Consider the following 13,662-nt stretch of genomic DNA (forward strand, 5'->3'; position numbering starts at 1 on the left):
ATGTTGATGTTCTACAAACAACAAATCGTGAGCAGATCTGAACTGAAAAGGTTTTGAAAGGTATCGCATTAAAAAACACAAGGCTCACGCAGAGCCTCTTCATCCATTAAGCCGGCAGGGGCTTCTCCATGGGCTGAGGAATCCAGTGTGGGGACGGCCCAAGAAGCCCTGCAGGATACGGGGGAGACTCAAGGGGTGGGTTTCCCGGGAACATGGCCTACGCACATCTAGAAAAATAAACTCATAGAGGGGGCCTGCATCCCCAGGAATGTGCAGGAAATCAAAACTTCTATTCTTTCATCTTGAAGGCCATTCTTCTAAAAATAAATATGTAAAATACATAAAGGTATATTAAAATATTGACTCATACGGAAAACAATGAGAGAGATAAGGCTTCAGATAATCCTAATAATGCAAAGAGGAAATCAAATGTAGAGGCTGAAAACTGTGCTGAGTTTAAATGAAATTTGCCACCAAGACAGTCCTTGGTAGGCAAATGCTTAACGTGGATGCTTCAAACAATATAGTAAGTTACCTGGTCTAAATATATGAAGAAAATGAAAATGGGGCCCACCAAGGCCGCTTCCCAAGGTCAAACAACTCATTAGAAAACAACCAAGGTATCCTAAACTCTAATCCTTCTACTACTCCAGGGAGAGCAAACAGCTCCAGTTCCAGTTGCTCTGTAGTGACTGCCTGCCTAGGACGTGGAGAAAGTCAGTCTGGTCTTAGCACGAATGAGTGCTGTGATCAGTTAGTGATGTCCGCCATGGCGCTATGATAAAAGTGATGGTACATGTGCTACTTAACTGCCTCTCTCCAGTATACTGTGCCACACAACCCAAGTCTACACAATCAAAATTGTTGAGTGACTAATACAAATGCTTTTCGTTTTCTTAGTGTCCATCATTCACATAAAAGACACACTTATTCATCCAGTAAAATATATATAAGTACACACACACATTAAGAGATATTGAGTTTTATAGTTCTGATGCCAAGCCTTAGTATCAACATTTTTTGCTATTAAGAAGAAAGGAAGGAAGGGAAGGCGAGAGAGAGAGGGAGGGAGGGAGGAAGGAAGGAAGGAAGGAAGGGAGGATATATTTCAAGTTCCCGAAATTTAAAGAAACATCAAAGGAAATTACAAGCTCAATAAAGTTATGTAACACCTTTTAGTGACAATACGCACTTTATTAATACTTTTATTTTCCCTTCAATGGGATTTTAACACATCATCTGAAAAGAATAAACATTACAATTTCAAGCGACTCATTTGATGATAGGAAGAAGTTTATGTGGTAATAGAAAAAGAAAGGGGGAAGAAAACAAAAAGAGGGCAAAAGCTTTTTATAATATAAGAGTGTTTCATACTTCTCTTTTGTTTAAAAAAAGAAAACACTGGGATTGCATGCGATCATTGTTGCTGCCTATGTTGCCTAATGAAAGAATAATTTTGTCATCCTCCACAAATATAAGGTTCCACTGGAATTTGGACATGCGATTTATTTTTCTAACATTATCTTGTTTTTATGCTCTGTTTAGATCAATGTTTCACAAAGTACATTGCCCTTAACACTGGTTCCTCGGAATATTAATAAATGTGACTTTTGTTTTTTAAAGTGTATGGTCAACTAAGTTTGTTATGTCATAGGATAAACAAGTTTAACAGGTGTCTTGCTGTAAGATTTAGAGGGTTTTAATATGCTAATATACATTGTGAGTCTATATTAAACACATTTTCTAAATTTCTTGAACCATAAAAAGTTGCTTTCATGGAGCTTCTTGCAAAGTTAGTGTTTCATGGAAATGACTTTGGGAAAACTGATCTGAGTACTTCTGCCCCTGAAGATGCTGTGTGGACAACAGCACTGTCCTCTCCTCTAACTGCATGATGATGCTCTCATCCTCCCCATGGCTTTTCTGCTGCAGGATCCCCGGCGTTGACTTCAACTAGGAGCCAAGCCCACTTGGGATGCTCCTCCCAGTTGGCTGCTGTGCGGAGCCCTTGGCAGGCCCCGTTCTTGCCCCTTCTCACAGGGGCAGTAGGCCTTTTCCTGCCTCTGCCACAGAAGCCAGAAATGAATTCCAGCCACACCCTGGAATCACATTTGCCTGGTCCCCTATGTACGGTCAAGCTGCAGGGACTCATAAACAGCTTTCAGCATCCAAACTGACCACATGGGAAGGGAAAGGGTCTTGTTCTCCATGAGCAGAAACACACACTCAGGTGTGTTTAACTTATTTTTCAGAAGTCAGGAGTCTTTAAAAGTCTTTCTTTAGAAAGCTATTTTTGAAAAGTGAAGGTTGTGATGTTATTAGGTGACAAATTTTCTTCTCTATTAAAAAAAAAGATGTACTCAAGACACTTATTGTACACTTAATTATTAAAAATTTAACAGAAAATCAGGCAGACCTTAATTTTATGTGAACTTTGCCATGTTATTAAATTTTTGCAGCCTTAGTTCCTCAAAACTGTAAAATGGGATCCTGCAGGATTCTTTTGGTGATAAAATGAAATAACATATGCAAACTTAGTGACGCTGTGCTTGATGCATGGTTAATGCCCAGTGTAGTATTAGCTGTGGATGGTACTGAAGGATCTTCTCCTACATGTTGGTCCTCAGGAGAAATAAGCTCCATGGGTTCTGTTTGTTACAAGAAAGCAAATGACAGTATCTTTCTACCAAAATAGTTTTCTTACAAGAAAAGTATGCCTTTTTTAAAGACACTAAATTAATCATTTCTCTTATTTGTATAGCCTTGAAAAAAAGGGAAGTCTTTCATTTCCATAGTGCTTCTTCTACTCTTTAGAAAAAAGAAAATAACCTCATTAGAAAGCTGCCTTTGGCCAACAACTCCAATTCTCTCCAAATGGATAAAAAATCTTTATTGGGTATCTACAATGGGTCCCATCATGCCAGCCAAATCCCCAAGTCAACTCATACCAGTGCCAACACATTTTGATTGCTAGACTTTTTCCAAATGGATCAGGAGCATAGGAGAGATGGGCTCTCCGTTCATCACACTATTCCCTCTTCTTCCTGAGCACGTGGCTGGACTAAATTTCCTGGCATCCCTTTCACTCAGCTGTGACTATGTAACTAAGTTCCTGCCAATAGGATGTGACTAGAAGTGATGCGTGCCTCTCTCAGCCTAGCCTATATAATGCTCCCATGTACACCCCTTCAGTTCTTTCTATTTTGCCCCATCTTGATGAAGACAAGCCCTGCAACCTTGGAAGCCACATGGAAGATGGCAGAGCCAGAAGATGGAAGGTGTCAGTGTCTATGATCACTGCTTGGAAGAAACCCAATTGTAGCTCAAGTACCTCTGTTCCAAAGTGAGAAATGCTTCCGTCACATTTGAGCCATTCTACTTTTGTTTTTGGATGTGTTTGTTATAGTACCTGGCATCTGGAAATCCTAGGATTTTTGCAAAATTATGAAATACTGAAGGATTATTTGTAAAATAATGAATCTAATCATTGTGTGTCAAGACAGATTAGCTCATAAAATAATTGAATAATCTGGAACTAAGATATCATTATAGACTAGCTCCTACTCTGGGTAAACCATCAGAGGTGCCAAAAGTTCAACAAAAATGTTGTTGAAAACCTTGAAATATAGAATATTCATTTTATTTATTTAATTTTTCTGTGACACAAGAGAAGTCTGCTATTGCTTGACTTTATTGACAAGAACATCTTGATCCAGCCTATTAAACACCAGTATGTTTACTTGGAGTACAGTTTGTGTCAGAGCATTTTTACAGACAGACATTTCTGACAATTAGACATTTCTGAGATTAAAAAAAAATCAAATTGGGGAGAATTGGAGTTGTTAGCTATCGGCTCTCACCTATATTTAGTAAATAATAGATTAGGATTGCTTTCTTTAGGATTGTATGATTATATTCTATTATGATTTGATTATAGATAGTAATCTATGTTTTAAATTGATCATGAAACATTATTTTATTTACATTTTAAAATATACAGGAAGATGCATTTTTTCTGTGTACACATAGGAAATACATCAGGGAACATTCTCAGAAATTTAAACAAGCTAAACCTGAGAAATCCAAGCCTCAACCCCAACCTAAGTCCAAAGTACACGGGACCTAAAGTAGTGTAAGGCCATCCAGTTAAAGACGTAATGCCAAGTGAGATTATTTACTGGTTATCCAAACACTATCACATTAATCCAGTAAAGACCTTATCAAATGGATTATCAATGGCAATTCTGGAAAACTGCCTTTGGTGATCACAGATGTTAGCTGGACCCAAATGCACCATCAGTAACTTACTAAAAACACCTCTCAAATCAGTCTTATTCTCTCATCTCCATTGCTCTGACCTCTATCTAGGCCACCACAACTCTCACCTGGCCTACTAAAATACCTGCTCTCAACCTGGGCTCCTTGCTTCCACTCTTGCCCCTTCACTAAATTGTTCCTCCTCCCAGTGGTCCCCAAAGTGATCTCTTTAAAGCACATGTCATATGATGGCACTCTCTTGCTTAAAATTCTTTCATCTGTCTTCAATGGTCTTAGAATAAAATTGGAACTCCATTATGGTCTGCTACACCCTATCCAATATCAATTTATCCCAGTACCAACCTCACATTACCTTCGCTCCAACCCAACTAATCTCCTTTGTGTTCCTTCAATATCCTAACCTCTTTTCCATCAGGACTTTTGAACTTCCAGTTCTCTCTTTCCTGAAATGCTCTCCCTCTAGCTCTTTACATGGCTGTCTTTTCTTCATCCTTCAAGTCTCAATTCAGCCATCAACCTCCCCCAATTACCCTCCTGCCCTGTTGATGTCCTTCATAGCACTCATAACACCTGTAATTTTATTATTTATTATCTGAAAACTTGGATTCTCTACAAGAACATGAATTTTTTTTTCTTTTTTACTGACTGTATCAGGTATGATATCCTCAGAGATGGATGGATGGATAGACGAATACATGGATAGAGGGATGGATGAAAAGATGGATGGATAGATGGGTGGATGGATGGATGGATGGATGGATGAATAGATGGATGGATAGATGGAAGGATGGATGGATGAAACGTATAGGCAATCGATAATTTCATCATTCTCTGTCCCAGCAACAGGGGCCATCCATGAGAAACTGTATTATCACATCTGGCAATGAGTATTACTGCCCTGTGCCAGTGGGGATGGGTACAGGGCAATCTCAATTTCTGCTCTCTTAACTGCATCTCTCTTAGAAATGTAAAGTTTAGCTCTGAGGCCATCTATATGGCCCTTTTCACACAGTGAGTTTTACTTTTAAATGAAAAATGCTTGAGTTTTCAAAATTGATAAACTCAAAAGAATGTGTCTTAATATTTAATTATTTATAATATTTGGAGACACAAGGCTATCCTCGCTTTGAATTTTAAGCCATTTAACTTATGAAGAAGCTCTTGCAGGAAAAAAAAAAAAAAAGTCACCTCAACATAGAGTAAAACCACAGGCCACTTCCTTATATTCCCTTCCTGATCAGGGATTATTGCCCTTAAAGGAGTATAGTAAATCAAACCTATGACTGTGTAGAAATCCAGCATACACTTCACTTTTATTTATGGCACCGGGTCAGTCTGACAGAATAGCTTGTTTTCCCAGTTCTGACTAAACGGAAGAGAGTCTTGCCTACAAATGGTTTTCTCAAAATTTCCTCTGTATATATAACAGGAAATGGAGGATTGGATCTGGGCAGGGGCTCTGGAAATGTCAGGGCACTCTCTCCACACTGAACACCCAAGAATGCCAACATGTGTGACCACACTTTTCCCCACTTTGAGCCATGATGAAGAAATGCTAACCCAATCCAGCCAAACTGATGTACTCCATTCTGTAGCTCCACATGAGAAAACTCCACAAGCCCTGCAGAATGCCTGCCCAAGAACCACACACTGGCAATCTGACATCCGCCGGCATGGAGGGAGGTTAGGAGAATTGGCCCTGCAATGCATGTGGTGGTGGTGGTCACTCCTGTAAGGAAGTTGCTGGGGTCTTTGCCCAGGAAACCCAGTGCCGTCTTCTCGAAGGTCCACAGGAGAGATTCCTCCTAGGACCCAATACCAAGAAAAGCTTTGCTTCTACTGAGGATTTAGCTTTATTGCTGGTTCTGGATACTGTGATTTCTTTATCAGATCTTATTTCTTCTTTGCTTCTAGAAAGCCCAGAGACAGATTTGCAACCCTTGGCAACAATGACTCTGGACCTTATGACATCATTCTTATATTCTAATTGTATCCGACTTCATTTTGCTTTCTTGCTCTTGTTTTCCCTCAACTCTGGTTCCTTTAACTACTTTTTATTCTCTTGTATTGTATATTTTCATAAGCTGCTTCAAATCCTTTGGGGAATGAAATAGGCTATTAATGCATAAATACACACAGTGATTTTACACCACACTTTTCACCCTAGATCCTATAAAAACATAATGTAGCCTCAGACAGACCTGGATTTGAATCCTGATTCTGTGGATTTCTAGCTATGTGACCTTGGGCAAGTCAGTTAACATTTCCAAGCTTCCATTTCCTCCTTTTTAAATTGAGGATAATAACGTCTATACTGTATAGTGGCTATGAGAATTAAAGATAATTTATACAAAGAGTTGGCACTTAGTAACTGCTAAATAAATAGTATCCTTTATTATTATTAATAACTATGCAGATGGTTACCAAAGAATACCTAAAGACAATGTCTAGATAACACAGGGACACAGACACATGGAGAATGTGAAGTGACTACGGAGACAGAGATTGAAATGCTCCGCCCACAAGCCAAGGAACACCAAGGATGGCCAGCAATCACCAGAAGCTAGAAGAGGCAAGGAAAGGGTCTCCTCTAAAAGGTTTAGAGGGAACATGGCCCTCATGATGCTTTCATTTCAGACTTCTGGACTCCAGAACTCTGAGAGAATAAGTTTGTACCGTGCTAAGCCACCCAGTTTGTGGAAATTTGTTACAGAAGTTCTAGAAAACTAATATCTCCCCCAACTCCTTATTCCCGGACACCACCCCCAAACTCAGGCATTGCTCAGACACTAAAGAAGTCCTAAAATTTGGGGCACGCAAGTCTTCTGTCAGTCTAAGAAAAGCCCACTTGAACTTTTCCACAATATTGCTTTTCTTTGTTCTTCATAAAGGTCACGAAACCTTATGTCCACATACAAGCTGATAGTAATTAAAAGAAGACACTGACCTCATCTCTGCAATGGCAACTCCTTTTTAAATATTTATCCCAGACAAGAGGACATCTCTGTCCATCACCCACTCTACCCTTGTTGTTTCTTCATAGACTACAGGCACCCTTGGATGTGGTCTGGGAAGAAATCCACATCTACTCAGTGGGTAAAGGGGAGGATTATTCTGGTAGGTGACATCTCTCATCTGAGATGCTTACTGCCATCTCAGAAGTGAAAGCCCCATTAGGGTTCGAACAAACCAAAAGAAACAATAGTGGAACAAGGATACGGATGGAAGCCATTCTGGTAATGCCAAGACTGAGGGTAGGTTTTACTGATGGTACATATTTACTGACTTATATATTTATCCCACCATGTTAAATTTCTTTACATCAGGGATCATTTTCTAACAGTGCAAGTTATTTCTGTGTAGGAAGTTACTACATGCATAATCTGAAGCTGGGCTATAAAGGAGAATCAAGTGTAAGTGTGCCCAAAGAACCTCCCTACGAGTGATTGAATAAAATGACAGCTACCAGGAGCATCTAAGATGAAGAAGTGGCAATACTGGGGGGAGAGGAGGAAGAGATGGTCTTAGAACCTCTCAGCAGTGTTGCCTGCACAGGTTAATACCCAAACTTGAGAAATCACATGGCAATCTTTTATTCACAAGCATTTCATGTCTTTATGTAGGAGGTGCCATGGATCCCAAACCGAAGGAGACACATTTCTGGTTTGGAGGGGAAGGTATATAAGTCAACCAAACAATGCAGAACTAAGTGATACCACCAGTTTAGAGGAATGACAGTGCTCATGACCTAACCAGCCTCGGTGAATCCCAAAGAGAAAACAATGGAATCAGGAGAGGGCATTAAAGGGACACTTGAGCTGCCATCTACCATTCTGTGAATGCATCGAGCTTCTCCAATGCCTGATTTTGTCCTCCTGATATCCCTACACCAAGAGAACTAAACCACCAAATGACTTGCCTGTCTTTGAGACACGGCTTCATTATCTCCCTTCAGTCATGCAAAAGTAATTATTGAGCACTGACCGAGTGCCAGGTGCTGCGAAAGTCACTTGGATCTTTCTGATCCACGTCTGGTGAGCCGCTTATCCTGGGCCTCATATTCGTGAAGGGTTCACAATCTAGATTTTTTATATTATATCCAAACGATATCATATAAATAGTCACAGAGATACACTTACTGGATTAAACCTCAAAGCATATCACATTTTTTATAATCCTGTTTTGGCAATTTTTTAAAAAATATATACAAGTCCCCTCAATCCCATGCAGCATGTCACCCATGGAAGGGATTCAGGTCTCTCGCGACCTCTGTGGGTCCTGCTGGGCATTCAAGAGAGAGCAGCAAACAAGCTAGGTGTTGCCCTTGCACTCACAGAATTCAGTGTTCAGTGTGGAGACAGATATCAAATAAAAACACATACCAAATTGATAACTGTTGCTACCACAGGAAAGGACAGTGGTATGACGTGAGGATGAGCTGGCAAGCCAAGCTTTCACTTTAGCAGAAGGGTTTGAATTTTCACAGTATGGACATATCCATGGATTACTTATGTAGTCATAAATTTCTACACCAGGTACATCATTAAGAGAACAGGCAAGAAGTGGACTCGAGGACCATAGGAGAGGCTGACCCCAACCCAGTGAGAATGAGTGAAACACCAGTTGGAGGTTCAGGGTTGGCTGGGATTAAAACAGCTGCACACAACTGTGTGGTAACCATTGTCTGCATGCCCGAGGAAGCACTGCCAGGCATGGATGCAAGGCTTTCCATTTCTGAGCTCTCCACTGGGCTCAATCACCTTCTGATCCCACAAATGGAATGACTTACGTTCATGTACTGAGTAACGTGGATGATCAACAAGTTACTCTCACCCTGGTTTGAAACTTGCCTTTTCATAAAGAACAATAAATCTTACCAGAAGATGCCAAATGCCCCTGAGCTGAATCACAGCTGTCTTGTCTAGACTGAAATGTCTCATCTCGATTTTATCAAACAAATTGTGTCTTGCCCATTACTGTTAAGCTTGTCATCCACATGGACTTCACATAGCTCTGTCAACAACAGGGCAGCCCCTGCTAATCAGCTTTCCCTCCGAGGAAAGCCTAACTATATATAATGAACTCAAGATAGGCCAGAGAAGTAACCGCAGATATCATGGAAACAACAAGAGCCATGTCAACTCGTAGCCCGCTAATGGTTGTGATAGACAAATTTGGGGATAAAAACACTTCCTTACGCTGTCATCCTTTTCGATTTTCTGATTATATTTTGAGATATATTCAGATGGCATGGCTTTACAGAACAGAGGCACAACCAGTGACTGATCATCCAGGAACGCTTCTGATCAGAGCAACCACGTGTGAGTGTACACGTATGAAGGTACTATTTTGTTTTAGTACGGCAGGTGGCCTCTTTGGCTTGTGCATGGTTGTCAGGGATACCTGCATGTGCACAAGTCACGTCAGCACAGAGAAATGCAATCAAACGCACCTCTGCACGTGGTGGACAGCTGACAGATGCAAAGCTTCCTACCGACAGCTTCGTGTCTGAGTTCTGCTCCAAGAGATCAATAGAAGTTTGCATGGTGGATCAGGTTGTCAGAAAAAACACGAGACACCCAGCTAAATTTGAATTTCAGATAAACAAGAGATGATTTTTTAGTATATATATGTCGCAAATGTTGCAAGGATGCTCTGTATTTTCATTTGTAAAATTAGGCAACCCTGATGGTGAAAAAGGAGAAGACATGCGTGTCAATCACCCCTCCTTCTTTGCCATGAATATTGTCAACATCAGCATCAGTTAACATTTATAACACATAGGGAATGAGGTCCATGCTATAAGGAATACCCACGAATTACTCCTGCTACCTATAACATTCGGAATATGTCTGCTTCTTCAATCATGGACTCCTTGAGATCAAGAGCTATGCAGGACCTTGCCCAGTGACTGGCATGTGGCAAATGCTAAAAATACAGTTTTGAATAAATGGGGCTATGATATGGAATGACTATAAAGGGAGAAAGTTTGGGGTGAGGGAGATGAAATGACAAAACTGTACATGGCAGAAAATACAGGGATCTTCAAGATGGTTGACAAAAGCCAAATCTGCAGCCACTTCCATCACCTAGGAGCAGAACCTCTCAGCTTAGTAACTCAATAGAACAATCTCTTAACTTGGTTAGAATTGTCTCAGATAAGTGCAAAGGATGCTAAGCACCCTGGGTGAGTGGAGGACAGGGGTTTACAAAATTGGGAGATCAACACATACATAATTATCTATTTTAAAAAGCCATAAGTAAGGAGGACAAAGCATTGCAAAAGCCCCAAAGAGGAACAAGCAGCTCTGACTGGGACAACTGAAGAACTTTTAGGTAGAAATGATGTGAGGTATGTAAGAAGTTATGGCCCTCAGATGAGCTTTGCACAAATAGACTCTGTGTGTGTGTGTGTATGTGTGTGTGTAATCATAAACATATGTATATATAAACATATATATTTTTAATGAAAAGTTGCAAGAATAGCGCATTGAACTCCCATATACTCTATATCATTCATATCAACTAAATTGGAACTGAGTCAGGGAAAATTCACATTTCCTTTTGAAGTACCCTAGAACAGAAATGTTTAAGTAAATAAAGTAGTATTGATCCCAATTGTAGACGTATAATAATTTTTCTTTTTTAATGTATCTTGTTTTAAAAACAGTTTGCCTTATTAAATAAGGAATACTTGCTGACTATAAAAAACTTTAAAAATCCAGGTAAATAAAAATCACCCATTACTTTTCCAATCAGAGATATGCTTCTAGATTTTTTCTGTACATATATGCATATGTCTATATTTAACAACACAGTATCAGACTCTATATACTACCATGTAAAGTTTGTTTTTAAGCTATAAAGTCTATCTATCCAAGTGACCACATATATTCCTGATAACACAATTTTTAACGCCTGCACAGAGTTTTCTACTGATGGCTTACTTAAACAAGTATCTATTGCTGAACATTTAAATCGTTTTCAGTTTTTTGCTGTGATAAACTTTCTGACCACTAAGTCTTTAAAGACATCCATCTCTATTTCTTGAGGAAAAATTCCTAGAGGGAGAATTGCTGAGTCAAAGATTATGTACATTTTTAAGGCTTTTGCTACATAATACCATTTTGCTCTCTAGGAAGGTTGTGTCCACTTATAATCCTATAAAAACGGTCCATTTTCCTAATTATTTTTCCAAGTTAGTCACCCCATGAAATCTTTCTGTGAAATGAGAATTTATAGAGAGAGAGCACATAGAGTAATATAAGTTTTCTTTCCATAGGCAACCAGTCCAAAAAGCTACGACTTTAAGAAATCTCACTTGTCCACAATAAGCCTTTGATACAGCCAACTGATTTAGAGAAGAACTTTTAAAGTCAAATTTCCAATCAAAGTTCTGCCATATTCCTGGAACTGTGGTTGCTTACCATTCTAAAATGACTTTATTGAAAACTAATGTATTGCTTTTTCCAAGATGATAAAATAAGCTAATCTTGTTTAACGACATCCCATTTCACTTTCCTGGAGAAAGGAATCCCTTTACCTTGACCATAACCAGAAGGAGGTTATTTGGTCAAATAAAGTGAAAACCATATATGATAGATGGCCGTCACTACCACAGCAACATTGGTCCAGGTGTGAACTAGCTAAAAGGCTACAAGGGTGATCACCTACTCACATACCTCCTCAGTGAAACACAAACAGGAACAAACAAAAACCTTTGCAGCGTCCAGAACATCCAATAAGGAAGGAAAGACAGCCAGGCAAAAGTTTTTAAATACTGTCTAAAGTATATCTAAAAATAAAGAAAATGCACGCTACTACAAGAGAGAAGCTGCTGAAGCAGAAAAGTATTCCCCAAAATACACGTCCTTGGAGAACTTCTAGGAAAGATATTGGAGGCGTACGAAATGCTAGATGGGGATGGGAAGCACTGGTTCAGTTTTAACTAAAGGAAAGGATGGAAAGTTTCAACATTTCTAATGGCAACAGAAAACCAAGTTGACTTAGTCTTCTATTTGATAAGTGCCAGGCTCAACTGACAAACTCTGTTTTTCATCTTTTTTGAGATGCAGAAAAATCACATAAAAAGAGAAAATATCCAAATGTAGAAGCTTAATTTAACAAGATTGGGAAAACCTAAACTATATTATGGTCTGGTGGCCTTACAACCAGGTAATCATAGTCATTTGGTCAATGTCTATGACTAACTCAATGAGAGGAGATGTTTGGCTATAGAGCCAGTTATGCAGTGATTTTGAAGGATTGCGCTCTCTTATGTAACAAAGTTGGGTGAATGAGTGAGTGAGTGTATAGAGTCACAGCTTTCAGTTCTTCCTGAAATACTCTGCATTAGTCTTGTTATGATGATTCTATAGTACTGGGATGGATCATCCAGGCATCTAAGGTAACACAATGGTAATGCTTTGCTCACTTGTCTCCAAAAAAAAAAAAAGATAGTATTTCCAAAGTCAGCGTAGTCACCCCAAGTCAAAAAAAGCCTCAGAGGCAAAGGAAAGGGGCCGAAACCTTGAGAACTACAAAATGACGAATGAGAAAACTCCTCCCCACTGAAGATATTCAGGTGTATAAAAGGCACACGAAGGAACCCTGAAGACCTAAAACATCATTGCCAAGCTTGAGTCTTGTGGATTTTTTAGCTCGGAAAAAAAATGAGCGTCAAGCCTGATGTGATTCGAAAGTGTCTGTGGCCTGCATGCCTTGTGGGTCTGTTCATCACGGGCATCCTCTCGCTGGACTGTAACTTTCTGAATATTCACCTGAGTAGAGTCACCTGGCAAAATCTGAGACTTCTGAGCGTTATGAGCAATTCATTTTCTATAGAGTGTCTAAGAGAAAACAAAGCTTTTGAGTTGCCCGAAGAGATTCTATCGCACACCCAGCCTGTGAAAAACGACATCAAGGAGGCCTTCTATGAAGCGTCTATACAGGCTTTCAACATCTTCAGTCAATACACCTTCAGATCCGCTTGGGAAGAGAAACATCTGAAACAAATCCAAATCGGACTTGGTCAGCAATTGCAGTACCTGGAACAATGCTTGGAGGAAGAAGAGAAGGAAAACGAAGACATGAAGGAGATGGAAGAGGAAGGGACGAAACACTCAGCAACGATGGTCCCCCGGCTGAGCCACCTAGAACTGAGGAGGTATTTCAACAGGATAGACAATTTCCTGAAAGAGAAGAAATACAGTCACTGTGCCTGGGAGATCGTCCGAGTGGAAATCAGAAGATGTTTCTATCTCCTTCTGAAATCCATAGCACTACTCAGGAGGAAATAAGGTATCTTTTGAGAATTAAAATTCCATTTCTTGCCAAAATCTCCTCCTCCTCCATCTTCTTTTTAAGAATTACTGTGCTATCCTT

At 39.7% G+C, this 13,662-nt stretch overlaps 2 protein-coding genes across 3 annotated transcripts in view; one reads left to right on the forward strand and one right to left on the reverse strand.

Moving 5' to 3' along the window:
* MOB3B (MOB kinase activator 3B) overlaps positions 1-13,662 on the reverse strand; it is a 184,960-nt gene that overhangs the window by 166,583 nt on the left and 4,715 nt on the right. The window lies entirely within an intron of this gene.
* IFNK (interferon kappa) lies at positions 9,513-13,577 on the forward strand. Its single transcript, XM_070248615.1, has one exon. The coding sequence runs from the start codon at positions 12,951-12,953 to the stop codon at positions 13,575-13,577; it is 627 nt and encodes a 208-aa protein (XP_070104716.1). The 5' UTR covers positions 9,513-12,950.

Source organism: Equus caballus, chromosome 23 (genome assembly GCF_041296265.1).
Source record: "Equus caballus isolate H_3958 breed thoroughbred chromosome 23, TB-T2T, whole genome shotgun sequence".
Lineage (NCBI taxonomy): Eukaryota > Metazoa > Chordata > Mammalia > Perissodactyla > Equidae > Equus > Equus caballus.

Excerpts from the sequence above, each read along its gene's own strand:
- IFNK (XM_070248615.1), top strand. The coding sequence starts at position 12,951 with ATGAGCGTCAAGCCTGATGTGATTCGAAAGTGTCTGTGGCCTGCATGC.